This window comes from Fundulus heteroclitus, chromosome 12 (genome assembly GCF_011125445.2).
Source record: "Fundulus heteroclitus isolate FHET01 chromosome 12, MU-UCD_Fhet_4.1, whole genome shotgun sequence".
NCBI lineage: Eukaryota > Metazoa > Chordata > Actinopteri > Cyprinodontiformes > Fundulidae > Fundulus > Fundulus heteroclitus.
The window spans coordinates 3455413-3469040 of record NC_046372.1 but is presented as its reverse complement, the minus strand read 5'-3'; the positions used below and the strand labels follow the sequence as shown (position 1 = coordinate 3469040).

Here is a 13628-nt window from a genome sequence, read left to right as displayed (position 1 = left end):
TCACTGGTTCAAGTCTGCCGCTGCCTGCCTCTCCTGGTCCGTCTGGTTCGCCCGCCTTTTCATCCATTACTCATCCATTTAAAACGTAACTCCACTCTCTGGTTGAATATCGGGTTCTCAGAACAATATCCATAACAGCTTTGTGTGAGTAAAGAGAACAGGAGAGAATTAAGTTGTAATTAAGTAGGCAACATGTTTTAAACATGAAGTCAGGTTCTGAGTGTGAATTTAGTAGAAAAAAATTATTGTGCGCTGTGAAGATAAACTAAACATAAAAATAGTTCCTGTTGAGGGTAAATTGTCTGGTGTAGCTCAATGGGTCTTACATATAATCCCATTGATTTTATATGGAAATATTACTTTTATAAGAACAGATTTCAAAATCACGTCTTGTATGTAACACATATGTAATGCGTGTCTTTTCAAATACATTTTGAAACAAGTTAACACAATGTATAAAAATACCCATGACCTTATTTTTACACTTTCTGACATTGAATCAGAACAAGCCCTTCCTGTTTGGCGTCATTTAAGATGATCAAAAATAATGTTTTTTTTTACTAAATAACAAGAAAGAGAGAATTTTTTTTAGAGAACATTGTATTAATATTTTAAAATCAGAAGTTGTATTGTATTGAGCAAATACAAGAAGAAATGGCCTAGTAGAAGGTAATCAGACTTTGTCAATTGTTTGATGTTTAACCTCTTATCCAAAAGGCTTCTTCGGTTCTGAACATAGTTGGAAGTAACAGGCTTATAAATTGTAGTCACAACATGTAGTTCAGGTCTAGAAGTCCACTTACTGTCTATTTATACTCTTAGGAGGGTTTCATGTCTTTTTTACACACTGCGTGTAAATTTCTACTTTCAACTCAATATTTATAATTATGAACATGTCTTTATGTAATATTGTTACGATAGTGTCACCAAAGAGTACACGACAACTGTTGCATTCTCTTAAATAATTGTGGCCCAAATTATCTTCATTATGTAATGGCTGAGTTGATTGGAGAGCAATGGGAAGCTGTCATACCCACGTGTGGCCTGTAGGTGGCGACAGTCTGCCTGATCCGACAGAAAGACAACAGAGGAAGAGCCACTGTGGGTGCAGTTCATCTTCGCTTGACGCTAAGTCGTCGATAGTTCTTCATCCTGGTAAAAAAAAAAAAAAAAAAAAACAGATTTAAAAACACATTTCTACGCGCTGAACCCGACCTTGTCGTTCTTACTCGGACTCTCCAGCAGCGTCTTCCTCACGATGAGCTTCTTGTTGTAAGTAAAGCTACAGTTTTGCTTCCTGAGTCGGAGTCGGAGTCGGAGCTTGCGGTCGGGGTTAGCTGCGCCTCTGCGAAGTTCACAAGGGAAGTTAGCAAGAGACCGAAAACTAGTCAGCTGCATCTCCAAACAACTTCGGCTGGGTTTAGTGCCAACAAAAGGGAGCTTGGCCTCCTTAAAAGGAGACAAGCGGGCTGCGTTTGAAGACACGTGCGGTCGGGCTAAATGCAAAAGTCAAGGGGAACTTCCCAGAGTCATGAGGCAGAAAAGTAGTTAGCTAAATTCACCCCAGAGTAAAAAAAAAAAGAGGTCGGACTAGCTTTACTTTGCGTTTTTTAATATGCAATGTTCCGGGGTTTATTTATGTGCAGGCGGCGTTTATCCACAACTACACAGAAATAAACAAACCTAACCCCTGATTTTATTGTTGTTTATACTTCTAGGCGAGACTAACTATGATTACATTAGTCCTCCGCCAGATTTAGGTTATTCTGATCGTTTTACGGCCTGCAAACATCCATCGTGTTAGTTAATCTCCCCGGTGTGTGTGTGTGTCTTTTTTTTTTAGTCCCAGCGTCATACAGTTACATTTCCTGTCTGTGGCACCGACTGGGTTGCCTCTGTAACTCGCCTGTCTCCTCCACTGCAAACAAGCCACCGCACCTTGTTTTTTTTTTTTTTTTATATATATAGTTAAAGAGACTAATGACACCTTAAGTACAGCACCAGTTTTAATTGCTGTCTTTTACCTTCTCTGAAACTATTAAATAAAACCATAAACAGCAAATATGCTTCGTTTTCCTACAGTGCAATTTATTTTGTGTTTGCTCTCACTGTTATTTATTGTTGTACGTTTTGTGATCTTGTTGTAAATGTGGAAGCTTACCTTGTTAAGACCTAATTAATGTTTTATGCGTAGCTTGGCAGGCGTATCGGTTTGTTTGCATTTTAAATGAATGGGAACCCTTTTAAGTGGTTGAAATGAGTTTCCTCCGTACTGTGGCTGAACTCAGCAGTAGAGACCTGCATTGAGATGAGGGTTTTAATCTTAATGTGGGGGATCCGATGGCAATGAGTCCGTATTTTTTAGCCCCTTTAAAGAGTTGATTTGTTTGCAGTTTCGGTTGTTTTGTGTCCAAATTGTTCTGGAACAAAATTTATGGGCATTTTCCTACTAACCATTGGCTAGTTTGTGCTTGCCTTGCAGACTTTTAGTTCCTGATCTGACCACTGATGGCTAGAAGTGTTTTTTTTCTCTCCCACCTTTTAGTTAAATATAGTTATATGAGTGATAACTATTATCTGTCAGCAGGAAGATAGCGGTTATTTTGGTCTGATCAGGAATCATAATCTCCTTTTTATTTCACAAAAGTCATCACCACGTTCACACGTGGATCAGAAGCACAATTAATAGCAACAGCATGTAATTGAAAGTATTAAAAAATAATATACAAGTTTGAGCATTTGTATTACAATACATCTCCACAATTCCTTTAAACATGCTTGACTTACCCAGAGAAATCTACCAATGGGCAAGGATTTAAGTACAAGTTTGTTCACGGGTACGAAAAGGAAGTAGGAAGAGAGCAAATAGAAAGCTATGATTATGATTTGATGGTACGAAAGCCCCAGTTTTTCATACCATCTGGAGTCCCAGGGCCTGGGACCAAAAAAGTAAAATGTAGTTAATATATCCGGACAATAAAATAACTTCAAAGCTTGGAAGTTATTAGGCCATTTAATTTTGGCAGCCAACATACGGAAGATGTTGTGGACGGGTTGGGGCTGAACGATATGGCCAAGACTTAGATTACGATATATTTCTTAATTTCTGTCGGTATGATGTAATTACGACATAAATAAAAGCCTCAGAAAGGCTGCCCCCAACAGATGCCTGTACAAACGTATGACAATTATTTAGCCATGTTTATACAACTCCTCCAATATAACATTTTAGAAATATTTGCTTTAAAAAATAAACTCCACAGCGTAAGTCAGTGATAAATGCTGTAATCAGACTGTAATGTATATTGAATTATTGAAACATCATGTCACCTTTATTAAATAAACTTATATCGCGATATATACTAATATTGAATTATTGTCCACACCTAAAACTGTTATAAAAAAAAACACGGCTGCTTGATCTTGACGAGGATTCAAAGCGGCGTCTCCCAGCTTCCAGAAAGGTGGCCCTTGTTCAACCGTCCCTCATGTACACACGGTGGCTTAGCTCTGCCTCCCTTTATTTGCAGTGGCAGTCGCTCATCTAAGACCTTCAAGCCGAAGAAAAACATCCCAGAAGGCTCGCGCCAGTATGAGCTGCTCAAACACGCCGAGGCGACGCTGGGCAGCGGGAACCTGAGACAGGCGGTCATGCTGCCGGAGGGAGAGGATCTCAATGAATGGATCGCTGTCAACAGTGAGTGAACGAATACAATGAGCCAACGCGCCTAGTGTATGGGTGGCTACTTAAAGTTTTACTAAAGGGCGGTGTTAGGATGAATCTTTGATGATTACAGGTTTAAAAAAAACGTTGTCTTGGACTGTAAATAGTGGGTACACACACACACATGACTAAGAAACTGTAAGTAATCTCAATATCAGTTTCACATATTTACAAAGGCAGCCGTTATTTGAGAATAAAAAAACAAACGCTGCTTGAATCCTTGTAATAGGATTTAAAATATACATTAAAATTTTTTGGTTAACAGAAAAATGTCCACTAGGAGGCAGATTGTCTCTGACCTCATCCTCGATGCATAAAACTAAACGGACAAACAGCACCAAGTTTTTTTTTTTAGTAAAAATGCTAAAGTTTTATTTATTTTCGAGAACTATAATCAATAGCATTAGAGAATAATTTGTCTTTTTTCTCATGCCTTACAGCGGACTGTCATTTATACTGGGGAGTAGAGACGAGGAGTAGTCATAACTTCACTTTCACTATTTATTAAACGAAAAGATAAAATTGGTAGAGTTGATGCCTGTGTCATCGTGTATTAACAAATATCTTGATAAGTGCATTTAGTATCACAATTTCATGCGATGGTGTAATTGACACATATTGACATGACAATGAAAGCTGTGAAAAAAAATCCTCATTTTCTCCACCTGACTGCTTCCTATTAGTCATTATGGTGCTTCCAACTTCCTCTGTATTTCATAATTAAACTGTATTGCATATATTGAGATATGTTTACTGTATGTTGTGGTGCCGCACCACTTTCCTCTGACTTGATTTTAAACGTGTCACAAATGGCAAACGTTGAGTCTTCTTCCTGCAGCATCAACTTCTACACCGAAGAGTGTTGGGTTAAGTGCGACCTAGTGTGGAGCCTTCACTGACCAGAAAAAAGATGGGATTTTTGAGTTTCTGACTGCCAGCTCTCCTGGCAGAGCTGAAAATCGGCTGATTCTGGTCACCATTTCATTTGTTGGTGCATCTCTGTGTACGAACGTCTCATTGCTCTAATGTTAATGTGGAAGCCGCGTTGTGTAAGAGAGTTTAGCTGGACAGTGTTGCAAGATGAAGTCTCACTGGGTCTCTCCCCCCCCCCCCCCCAGCCATCTCTAATGAGAAGTAGAGGAAGCAGAGCACAACTGAGCCTCTTTGTTGTTTTTATATATATATATATATATATATATATATATATATATATATATATATATATATATATATATATATATATATATATATATATATATATATTTTACCTTTGCATGCAGAAGCTGCAAGTAACTCATTACATCAGTGTTCCCAAGAACTCTGCAACGATGAGGGAAACATTTTGTGTCGATTAGTCATAGAAAACGGGGTGTGCGTTACTCACGCAGGGGAGTTGCATCATACATTTAATTTTTATGCCAAAACTCCTTTTGTGTTTGCTGACGTTCGATATCATTGTAAAGAAACAGTGCTGCTGCTGAGGGAGCGCTTAATGGTGAACTCCAGGTGCCATAATAGTGACTTTAGGCTCAGTTTTTCACCAGCAACCATTCAGGGACCCGCTTGTGATTTTTATCGCTCTGCTTTGAGTAACGTCTCCTTGGAGATGATTTATTAAGGTGGGGCCACGTAAAGTTTCTTTTCCCTCACATGCTCATTTACAGAATCTCATTTTATTTATTTAAATCTATTAAGTAGTGTTATTTGATGCAAATATTTTAGTGTAATCTTAATCTTGAAAGTCTATTAAAGAAATATTGTTTACATGGAGGAAAGACTGACTGACGAATGAACTGATTTTTATCTGTTTATTGCACCTTGTCGCCATGTTATAGCCGTTGTTGCTGATATGCCATTAAAGTTAAAGTGCGACTAATAGTCCTACCCCTTATTATTGCTGAAGCAGTAAAAGGCCTAACTCATTGGAGGCCTTACTTAATGCTTGTAATGTTGTAACAGACAGACTTATTGTTTTCTTCAGCCGTGGACTTCTTCAACCAGATCAACATGCTGTATGGCACCATCACCGAGTTCTGCAATGAGACCACCTGCCCTGTGATGTCTGCAGGACCAAGGTGACACCAACGCTTTCCTGTTTTAATAAACACAGCTTTTCTTTCTGTGAGGTTCTTTTTTTTTTTCTCCAAATAAGGCCTTTTTGAATGATTTTATTGACCAGCCAGAACTGCTGAGTTGACTTTATCGGTCATTTTAAACTGAAACTCGAAATGTTCCCCATGTTTTGTTAAGTAGCAAGAAACTATGGTGTGAAAAACGGATATTCCAACATTTTGGACGCATCTTTTTGTAGATTTCTATAGTCCCAGTAATGCTAAGACACAGATGCACCCTCCCAGTGTTATGATGGTCAAGAAGACAATTAAATTAAAACCTCCAGTCAACCTCAGTCACTCCTAATTCTGTATACCCCCCCCCCCCCACACCCTCCCAGACCACAGTGTAAATAGAAGGACGTCACAACATACTCCCTTGTTGAATTTGGTGAAAGGCAGCCATGATTCACTCAGACAGACACAAGCATCTCAGACCAGTGCAAATATTTGAGCTCCTAAATCAAGACGTGTTGCAACCACCAAAATAAAGCCGTAAAACCGTCTCTCTGAAATGTCCCTTTGCCAAAGTCCTTTTCTGGGACCGTATATGAATTTGAGAAATTGGAAACTGTGAAACTTTATTTTCATACGACGCGATGGAGGCAAACGGTCGGCCTGAATGTCACATGAGGAAAACAGGAAATGAACTTTGCATGTGATCGCTGGAGGAGCTGTTTAGTGAGTATCTTGATTTGGCACTTCCTCTATCCTCGGTCCTTCCAAGACTGTTTGTGCTCGGCTTCTAATCAAGAGGAAGAGACGGAGGTTCGCTTCCTGTGTTGACGTAGCCTCTGCCAAGAATATCCCCCAAAATATATATTTTTTTTATCTTATCTGCACTTAAACCTATATGTTAATTTGATTTTTACCTGCTGATTGCTGTCGTTTTGTGTAGGTATGAGTATCACTGGGCCGATGGGACCAACATTAAAAAGCCGATCAAATGCTCTGCGCCCAAGTACATAGACTACTTGATGACCTGGGTGCAGGATCAGCTGGATGACGAGACGCTCTTTCCTTCCAAGATCGGTGAGCTTTTTATTCTTTCAGGTTTTCACACAGAATTGCTCTAAAGAGATCCTTTATATACAGATCATTACATCTTTGGAAAAATCTACCTCACTACATCCGCTGCACTCACAGTAAATTATCTTTTAATGAGACTCCATTTGATGCCCTGAAGTGTTTTTGTTTTATTGGCTGTTTTATTTGTTCTTGTTTTATTGGCTGTTTTATTTCACTTGTTCTTTTGTACTTTCTATAGTATTTTTTAAGAAATGACATTTTTGGAAATTGTTATATTTGTGACTGTGTTTTTTTACTGTATGTGGACCCCAGGAAGATTAGCCCCAGGAAGATTAGCTGTTTGCCATGGCAACAGCTAATGGGGATCCTTAATAAAAAATACAAATTACAACAAATTACAATTATGGCTCTAGTTTACCTTAACACTTCCTCTTTATATGATTTAAAACATTGTGTTTTTCCCAAAACATTTAAATCTTCTCCAACCTTAATAGTCAGAAAAGTGTGCAGTGAAGTTACTTCTCTCTCTGGTAAAGGTTGCACATGCTAAAAGATGCTAAAATGGTTCATTTCCTTTTTTGTTCTTCTTTTACTTCAATCTTTTTTCCCACATATATATATATGTATATATATATTTTTTTTTCTTTGCTTTGCAGGAGTTCCTTTCCCCAAGAACTTCATGTCTGTGGCCAAAACCATCCTGAAGCGCCTGTTCAGGGTTTACGCTCACATCTACCATCAGCATTTTGACTCTGTGATTCAGCTCCAGGAGGAGGCTCACCTCAACACCTCCTTCAAGCACTTCATTTTCTTCGTCCAGGTGAGCTCATCGCTCTGCTGTGGGATTTTTGTGCACCGTAGAGTTCCCGGTCAGTGACGTAACGTTAGAGAAGTAGCCCAGAGTCGTTGCTTTTTTGCTCAAGTACTCCTGGTCATCTGCTTGCTGAGGAAATTATTACATTTTGTAATATTTTGTTGCTGGATTACACAAGCATCAAGATGATATTTTGGGTTTGTACTTTTTTAGGGTTGTCACAATGCAAAAAAATTCAAACTTGTTGGCAGAAGTGGCTACACAGCAGCTAGACCCGTTATACCAGAAGATATATTTCTGCAGAAGAAACAGGACTCCACACTCTAGTTGCGTTTGTGCTCTGAGAGAGAAGGGGCGGGGCAGACCCGACCAGCCTGAACTCTGCTTTTTATTAACTGTAACTCGTGACAAAACCAATTCATACATCATTTCCCTTTACAAATCTGTGGAATAAAAACATAAATCAGAGCATAAACCTTAACAAAACTCAGTACCGATACTAAGAAAAATACTCAATACCTTTTTTGATATTGCGGCAACATTTTTCTAAAGCACAGGTTGCTTTTTCGGTAATGGCAATAATATGATTAATTACAATATGACTAAATAAAGTGAACTTTATTAGGGCAAAACGATTAATTGTGGGGGACAATTCAGCCCTTGTTTTGAGAAATGTATAATTTAATTCAAAGCAGTAGAGAAAATAACACTTGTAGTATACGAGTTAATATCCTTAATGGAAGGATAGTTATATTTAATGAATTAGAATATGCATTTCTAAGAGGCTTGTTTGTCAAATTTAAAAATATATTTAAAAAAAAAATACTTGAAGCATGCTTTCCATTAAGGCTCCATTTCTGCATGAGAAAGTTTGCTTTTTTTTATTGGTCAGATGCAATATTCTGATCTTAAATGCTGTTTTTTTAGCTGGAGGTAGGAAAAAAATCATAATTAACAAAAATAAAGGCTTTCAAACATCATCAGTGGTAATATATATAATGTTTCCCTTAGCGAACAGAGTTACTGAAATAAATCAACTTTTATCTAATTTATTGAATATTACTGTATAAACCTTTGATTCAGTCATGCAATTATTCTTTTACTTATAACTATCTTTAATGTGCCATTGTGTACTTGCCTGTCAATTTGTTGATGACAAAAATTAATTTTACTACTGAGCGACAAATAAAGGATTATTCTAAGCTAAAGTTTAAGTTTGTAACCAAGGATCTGATCCATGTGCATATATTCAGCAGCAGCCCTGAATAAAATCCGCCTTTCTGGTAATTTTCCATGATTTTTCTTTTAGTGACCATTTCCAGCTGCAGGGTAGGATGCTAAGGATTACTACTTTTTTCAGCCATAATCTTCATCTTCAGTCTGGCTCCACTGTCAGCTGTGTTGATTAAAAGCCGCATTAGCCTCCATTAGCTTTATAATTAAAAAGTAATGGAGGCGCAGTGGTTTCTTCAGCTGCTTCACCGTCTATTAGCCGACTTAGTCGTCTGCTGATTAACGTTTAGCTGCGTTAATTTGTACCGCAGCAGAATGAAGCCATGCGTGGTTCAGAGCTGACGGGGGAGCTTCATGTCTGTGAAGCTAATATTTGTCGTCCAAATAGGTTTTACTGCTTCACTGTTGCAGATCCGGGAGTTTATTGATCTTTTTACGTTGCTTTCAAACATCAGTTTTGTAGCGTTAGCGTAGCATGAGGCATCATCCAGCATTTCGTCGGCTTTACAACGCTTTTGTCTTTGTCTTGTCGATAAAGAGGGTCTCTTGTGTTTTTCTGGCTGAACTCGACATGTTAGCAGAGTTTTAAACTTCCAGCAGCGGATCTTTGTTGAGATGAGCGGCTGCAGGGAGGCTGACTGTCTCTGTGATTGCAGCGCTGCGGTCGGAGGAAGCACAACAACTTGGGACAATGGGAATGGGTCAGTTTAGATCAGCTTTGACACAAAAGCGTAGCTTTGCACAATTCAGTTTGATTGAACTGAGATAAAGATTGTTTTGACAACCTTGGCGCACGTCAAATAGAGCCGATCAGTAAAACTATTTCAGTAATTTAGAGGCCACATATAATATCAATGATGAAGAAAAAAGTAGGCTTTAAAACTCAATAAAAGAGACAGCGGCCCTAACAAGCAGGGTGGATGTCACCATTTCTTAGCCTTTTTTTACAATATGGCGAAGAGAATGGAAACAGTTGTGTGAACTTGATCTGCATTATTTTCTGGTCTTAGTCAAACATATTTACACTTTTTAAACAGCACTGCACATGGGAATCGTTCATCAATATTTTGATGTTTGAGAAAGCCTTTAATCTGTAAAGTCCTGCCGTTCTTAAGGGGATTCAGTGTCTAGTTTGTCACAATTTTTTAAAATAAATCTCAGTAGCTATTATTATTGTTTTATTGCTTATTTTAATGTGTTCTTTAAGTTTGCATTGAAACAGATAGTATCTTAGAAAGGACCTATTTCCATGCGTATCGCTTGGCTCTGACCTGAAAGTAGGACCAAGACTAAACCACGGTTGCTGATCTTGGTTCCAGCTCATGTGGAATTTTTAAGGAGAACTCTGCAGTGTTTTTAAAATATGGACATTTTTCTAATATCAAGATGAAAAGCCTGGGGACTTTATGATGACACAAAGTTAGTGTCTTAGAAAGGTAACTTAAGTTCAACTTTGAGCTGTTTGAAAATAAACAATCCTACATCGTAATACCCAAAAACAATAAAGTAACTCTTAGCTTCACTAAAAGCTTCAGCCGACTCTGGAGTTGATGACCTTTGCCAGAGTTTATGCAATCAAATCAAAATTAATGTGGTGCTCTGCAGACTGACGACCTTATATGGGTCTGACCTCTGTGTCTCCCTCATCCAGTACTTGGAAAATGTGCCTGTTAAATGCGTATATTTAGCAACAAGGCCATCAAAATACCAAGACCATAGACAGCCTTTGCACAGACTTTGTTTCAGGTTTTTGTGTTTTAATTAATTGTGACATTAATCATCTGTTGTGATGCTGTGATTTTAAAAATCGGACAGAAAGGTCTTGGTTTTTCTCCTGTGATGCTGATTTCTCGGTGATTTCACCAAAGCTATGAATAAATGCACAGCTCTTTGTGTCCTGTGATCGGCCCAAACACGAAGAGCTAAAATATCTTGTGCTAAACCTTTGAACCTCTGGTCTGATGCTTATTTTATTCTTCTTCCTCTTGCAGGAGTTCAACCTTATCGACAGGCGGGAGCTTGCTCCTCTGCAGGACTTGATCGAGAAGCTTGGATCCAAGGACAGATAGACTTTTTGTCGAGCATATTCTCCTTTTTTTGATAACGGTTTTTCCTCTCCTTTTGCCCTTTTCTCTTTTTCTACCTCTGTGATCTCTAGCTCATCTTGTAAAGACAACCTGTGCATTCTCTGCACTTCCTTAATGTTTGTATTGAACGTTTTCCTTTTATTCTCTTCTGTTCTTTACAGATTTTGAGCCTTTTTAGCCTCTCTGACTTGTATACAATAGAGTAGCAGAGATATTTTTTTCCCAGGACTGTGGATAACGACTTCAGGAGCAATCTACTGAATTTTTATATTGGACCAAGGCGAGGGCGTTTGAAGTAAAAACAGCCTCTCTTTGTGGTGTTTGGGTTGTTTAAACACTTTTTGTTGACTCTGGGTTATCAGAATTGCAATGAATGACCAAACATGTCATTATTGTTTTGTGTCTTTCTTTTGAGGAAAGAGGAGAGTAACAGGAAGGATAAGCGAGCTCATAGGGGAATAAACCTGGTTTTGAGTGGGCTTTTGCACTTGTTTCAACACAACAAATGAAGGCGTTTTTTTTTTTTTGTTTTTTTTGTTTTTGGTAACATTGCTCCTGTTCAGAGCGTCCTTAAGTCACAGCTACCGGTAAATGTAAAAATGTTGGATTGTTATGATTTGTTGCAATAATACCCTATTAAAACCCACCATCATGCAACTATTTTAGTTTTTATGAGCAATATAGCGTTTCTGAATGTGGTGATGTGGTCACAGGTAATTTTGAACGTTTACTCCTCATCTAGAGCTTTAAACGTTTGTCAGGTTTATCTATTAACAGGAGCCTTATTGTAGAAATAATGACAACATAATGAAGATATGACCTTTTTAGTTTTACTTGTTTTTCCCAATGAGCTCTTAACCATTTCTGTATTTTTTTTATACTTTTTCTCTCTTGGATTGGAAAGTTATGCGATTAATTTTTCCATCTGTATACCAGAGGAGGTTGTAGTTTAGCTTTTTTTTTTTTTTTAACTCTTAGTGGTCTTTGTTTCCTGTGATATTACCACAGTTATTTGTTAGGCTTTACGCTGGCTACAGCAGCAGGTTCTGTCCATATAGCCGATGAAGCTAATTTTCATGGTCTTCCAAATGTTAATCGAGAAAGTTGATTGATTACTGGCTTCACGTTTGGATCTAAGCTTAGATCAGTCTTGCAACCAATTATGATCGCTCAAATTAATTGGAAAAAAACAAAACGGTGGAATATTTTCATTTTTATAATTTACCAGTTTTGATGAGAGGCTACATCTCAAAGCTTATGATCACTTTAATTGTAGTTTTATACTCATGCAGGTCCAGAAGTGGCATGTCCACTCATTATCTTTCAGTGTATATCTGCCTCTGTAAGTTTTGCTTCAGCTCCAAATGATATTTTTGAACTCCTGGTTACACATTTACTATATATATTTTTTTGGACAAGGCATACGAGGTGTGAGAGTTAGTTTTTTTTTTTTTATATTTCAAAGATCTGGTCCAATTATTGGGTGGTGTTGGAGATAAATGTACCACATTCAAAAAGTTTGCTGTAAAAAAAATGTTGTTTTTTTCTTTCTTTTTCTGAACAAAATTGTGCCTTACAAGGAAATAAAAATATCTCATGACAGTATTGATGGATCAAATGTTCAATAAACATCTAAAGGGTAATTCTGTGTTGTTTTATTTTATCCAATAGGGCAGATTTAGTTCAGGGTTAATGCCAAGTAAAACTAATTTTGGTGATGCAAAACAAAATAACTATGTGTGATGTCTTTAATAATTCTCTAGTCTTTAGGCAGCTTTCTTCCAGGACCGCCCTGCATTGAGCTTATCCATCATATCAACTCTGGCATCTGTAAATCATGATGCTGCCACCACCATGTGTAACACTGGGGAGGGGTGTGTGCAGAATGAATGTCCAGTGTTTTGTTTTCTGCCAAACATTGTTTTGTGCAAAGACCGATAAGTTAAGTTATGGTCTCGTTTGAGCAATGTATCATCTTCCATATGTTTGCTTTCTCCCACATGGGTTATGCCAGCCAGTTTAGATGAACAGCTATTTCTTACTATGTTTTTTTTAATCTTCAATTTTTCTTAATGCTATTTATTGTTTTGGACGATGGATTAAACAGTGCTCTGAGATGTCTAAAGGAGGGGATATTACTTTATGACCTAACCCTGCTCTAAATGTCTGTACCTGACCTGCTTTGAGTGTTCTTTGGTTATTGTTCAGTAAGATTCTTTGACAAAACGAGCGTATGTGTAGGAAAAATATATATCACACACAGTTGGACCTATTTACTTATTTGGTGTAATCTGAGGGAAATTGGTTAATCTGGATGGGCTGCATAATGGTGTAGCAATCCTCACCTGGGATTTCTGTTGAGTTCTTCCTGTGTACTTCACTTTCCTCCAGTAGTCCCATGACATGTTAAATTATCCTTAAGACTGTGTCTCACTAGTTATTTTCATGTATGTTGTTTTATTCTGTGTGGGATTGGGAACCTGTCCAGGGTGTACCACGGCTCTCAACCAATTATCGCTGGAGATGGGAACCAGCGACCCTGCAAGGACATCTAAGCATACAAAAACAGTGTCTTAAAGTTCCAGATTTTTTTTAAATCATTGTTTTTTAGAAAGTAAAACTCATATATA

The 13628-nt window shown here is 37.8% G+C and overlaps 1 protein-coding gene across 1 annotated transcript; it reads left to right on the top strand.

Moving 5' to 3' along the window:
- The first annotated feature begins 1088 nt into the window (after positions 1-1088).
- mob1a (MOB kinase activator 1A) lies at positions 1089-12641 on the top strand. The gene is made up of 6 exons (XM_012863550.2): positions 1089-1272; positions 3531-3697; positions 5706-5799; positions 6734-6867; positions 7521-7684; positions 10903-12641. The coding sequence occupies exons 1-6, from the start codon at positions 1259-1261 to the stop codon at positions 10978-10980; spliced, it is 651 nt and encodes a 216-aa protein (XP_012719004.1). The 5' UTR covers positions 1089-1258; the 3' UTR covers positions 10981-12641.
- Positions 12642-13628: the final 987 nt, after the last annotated feature.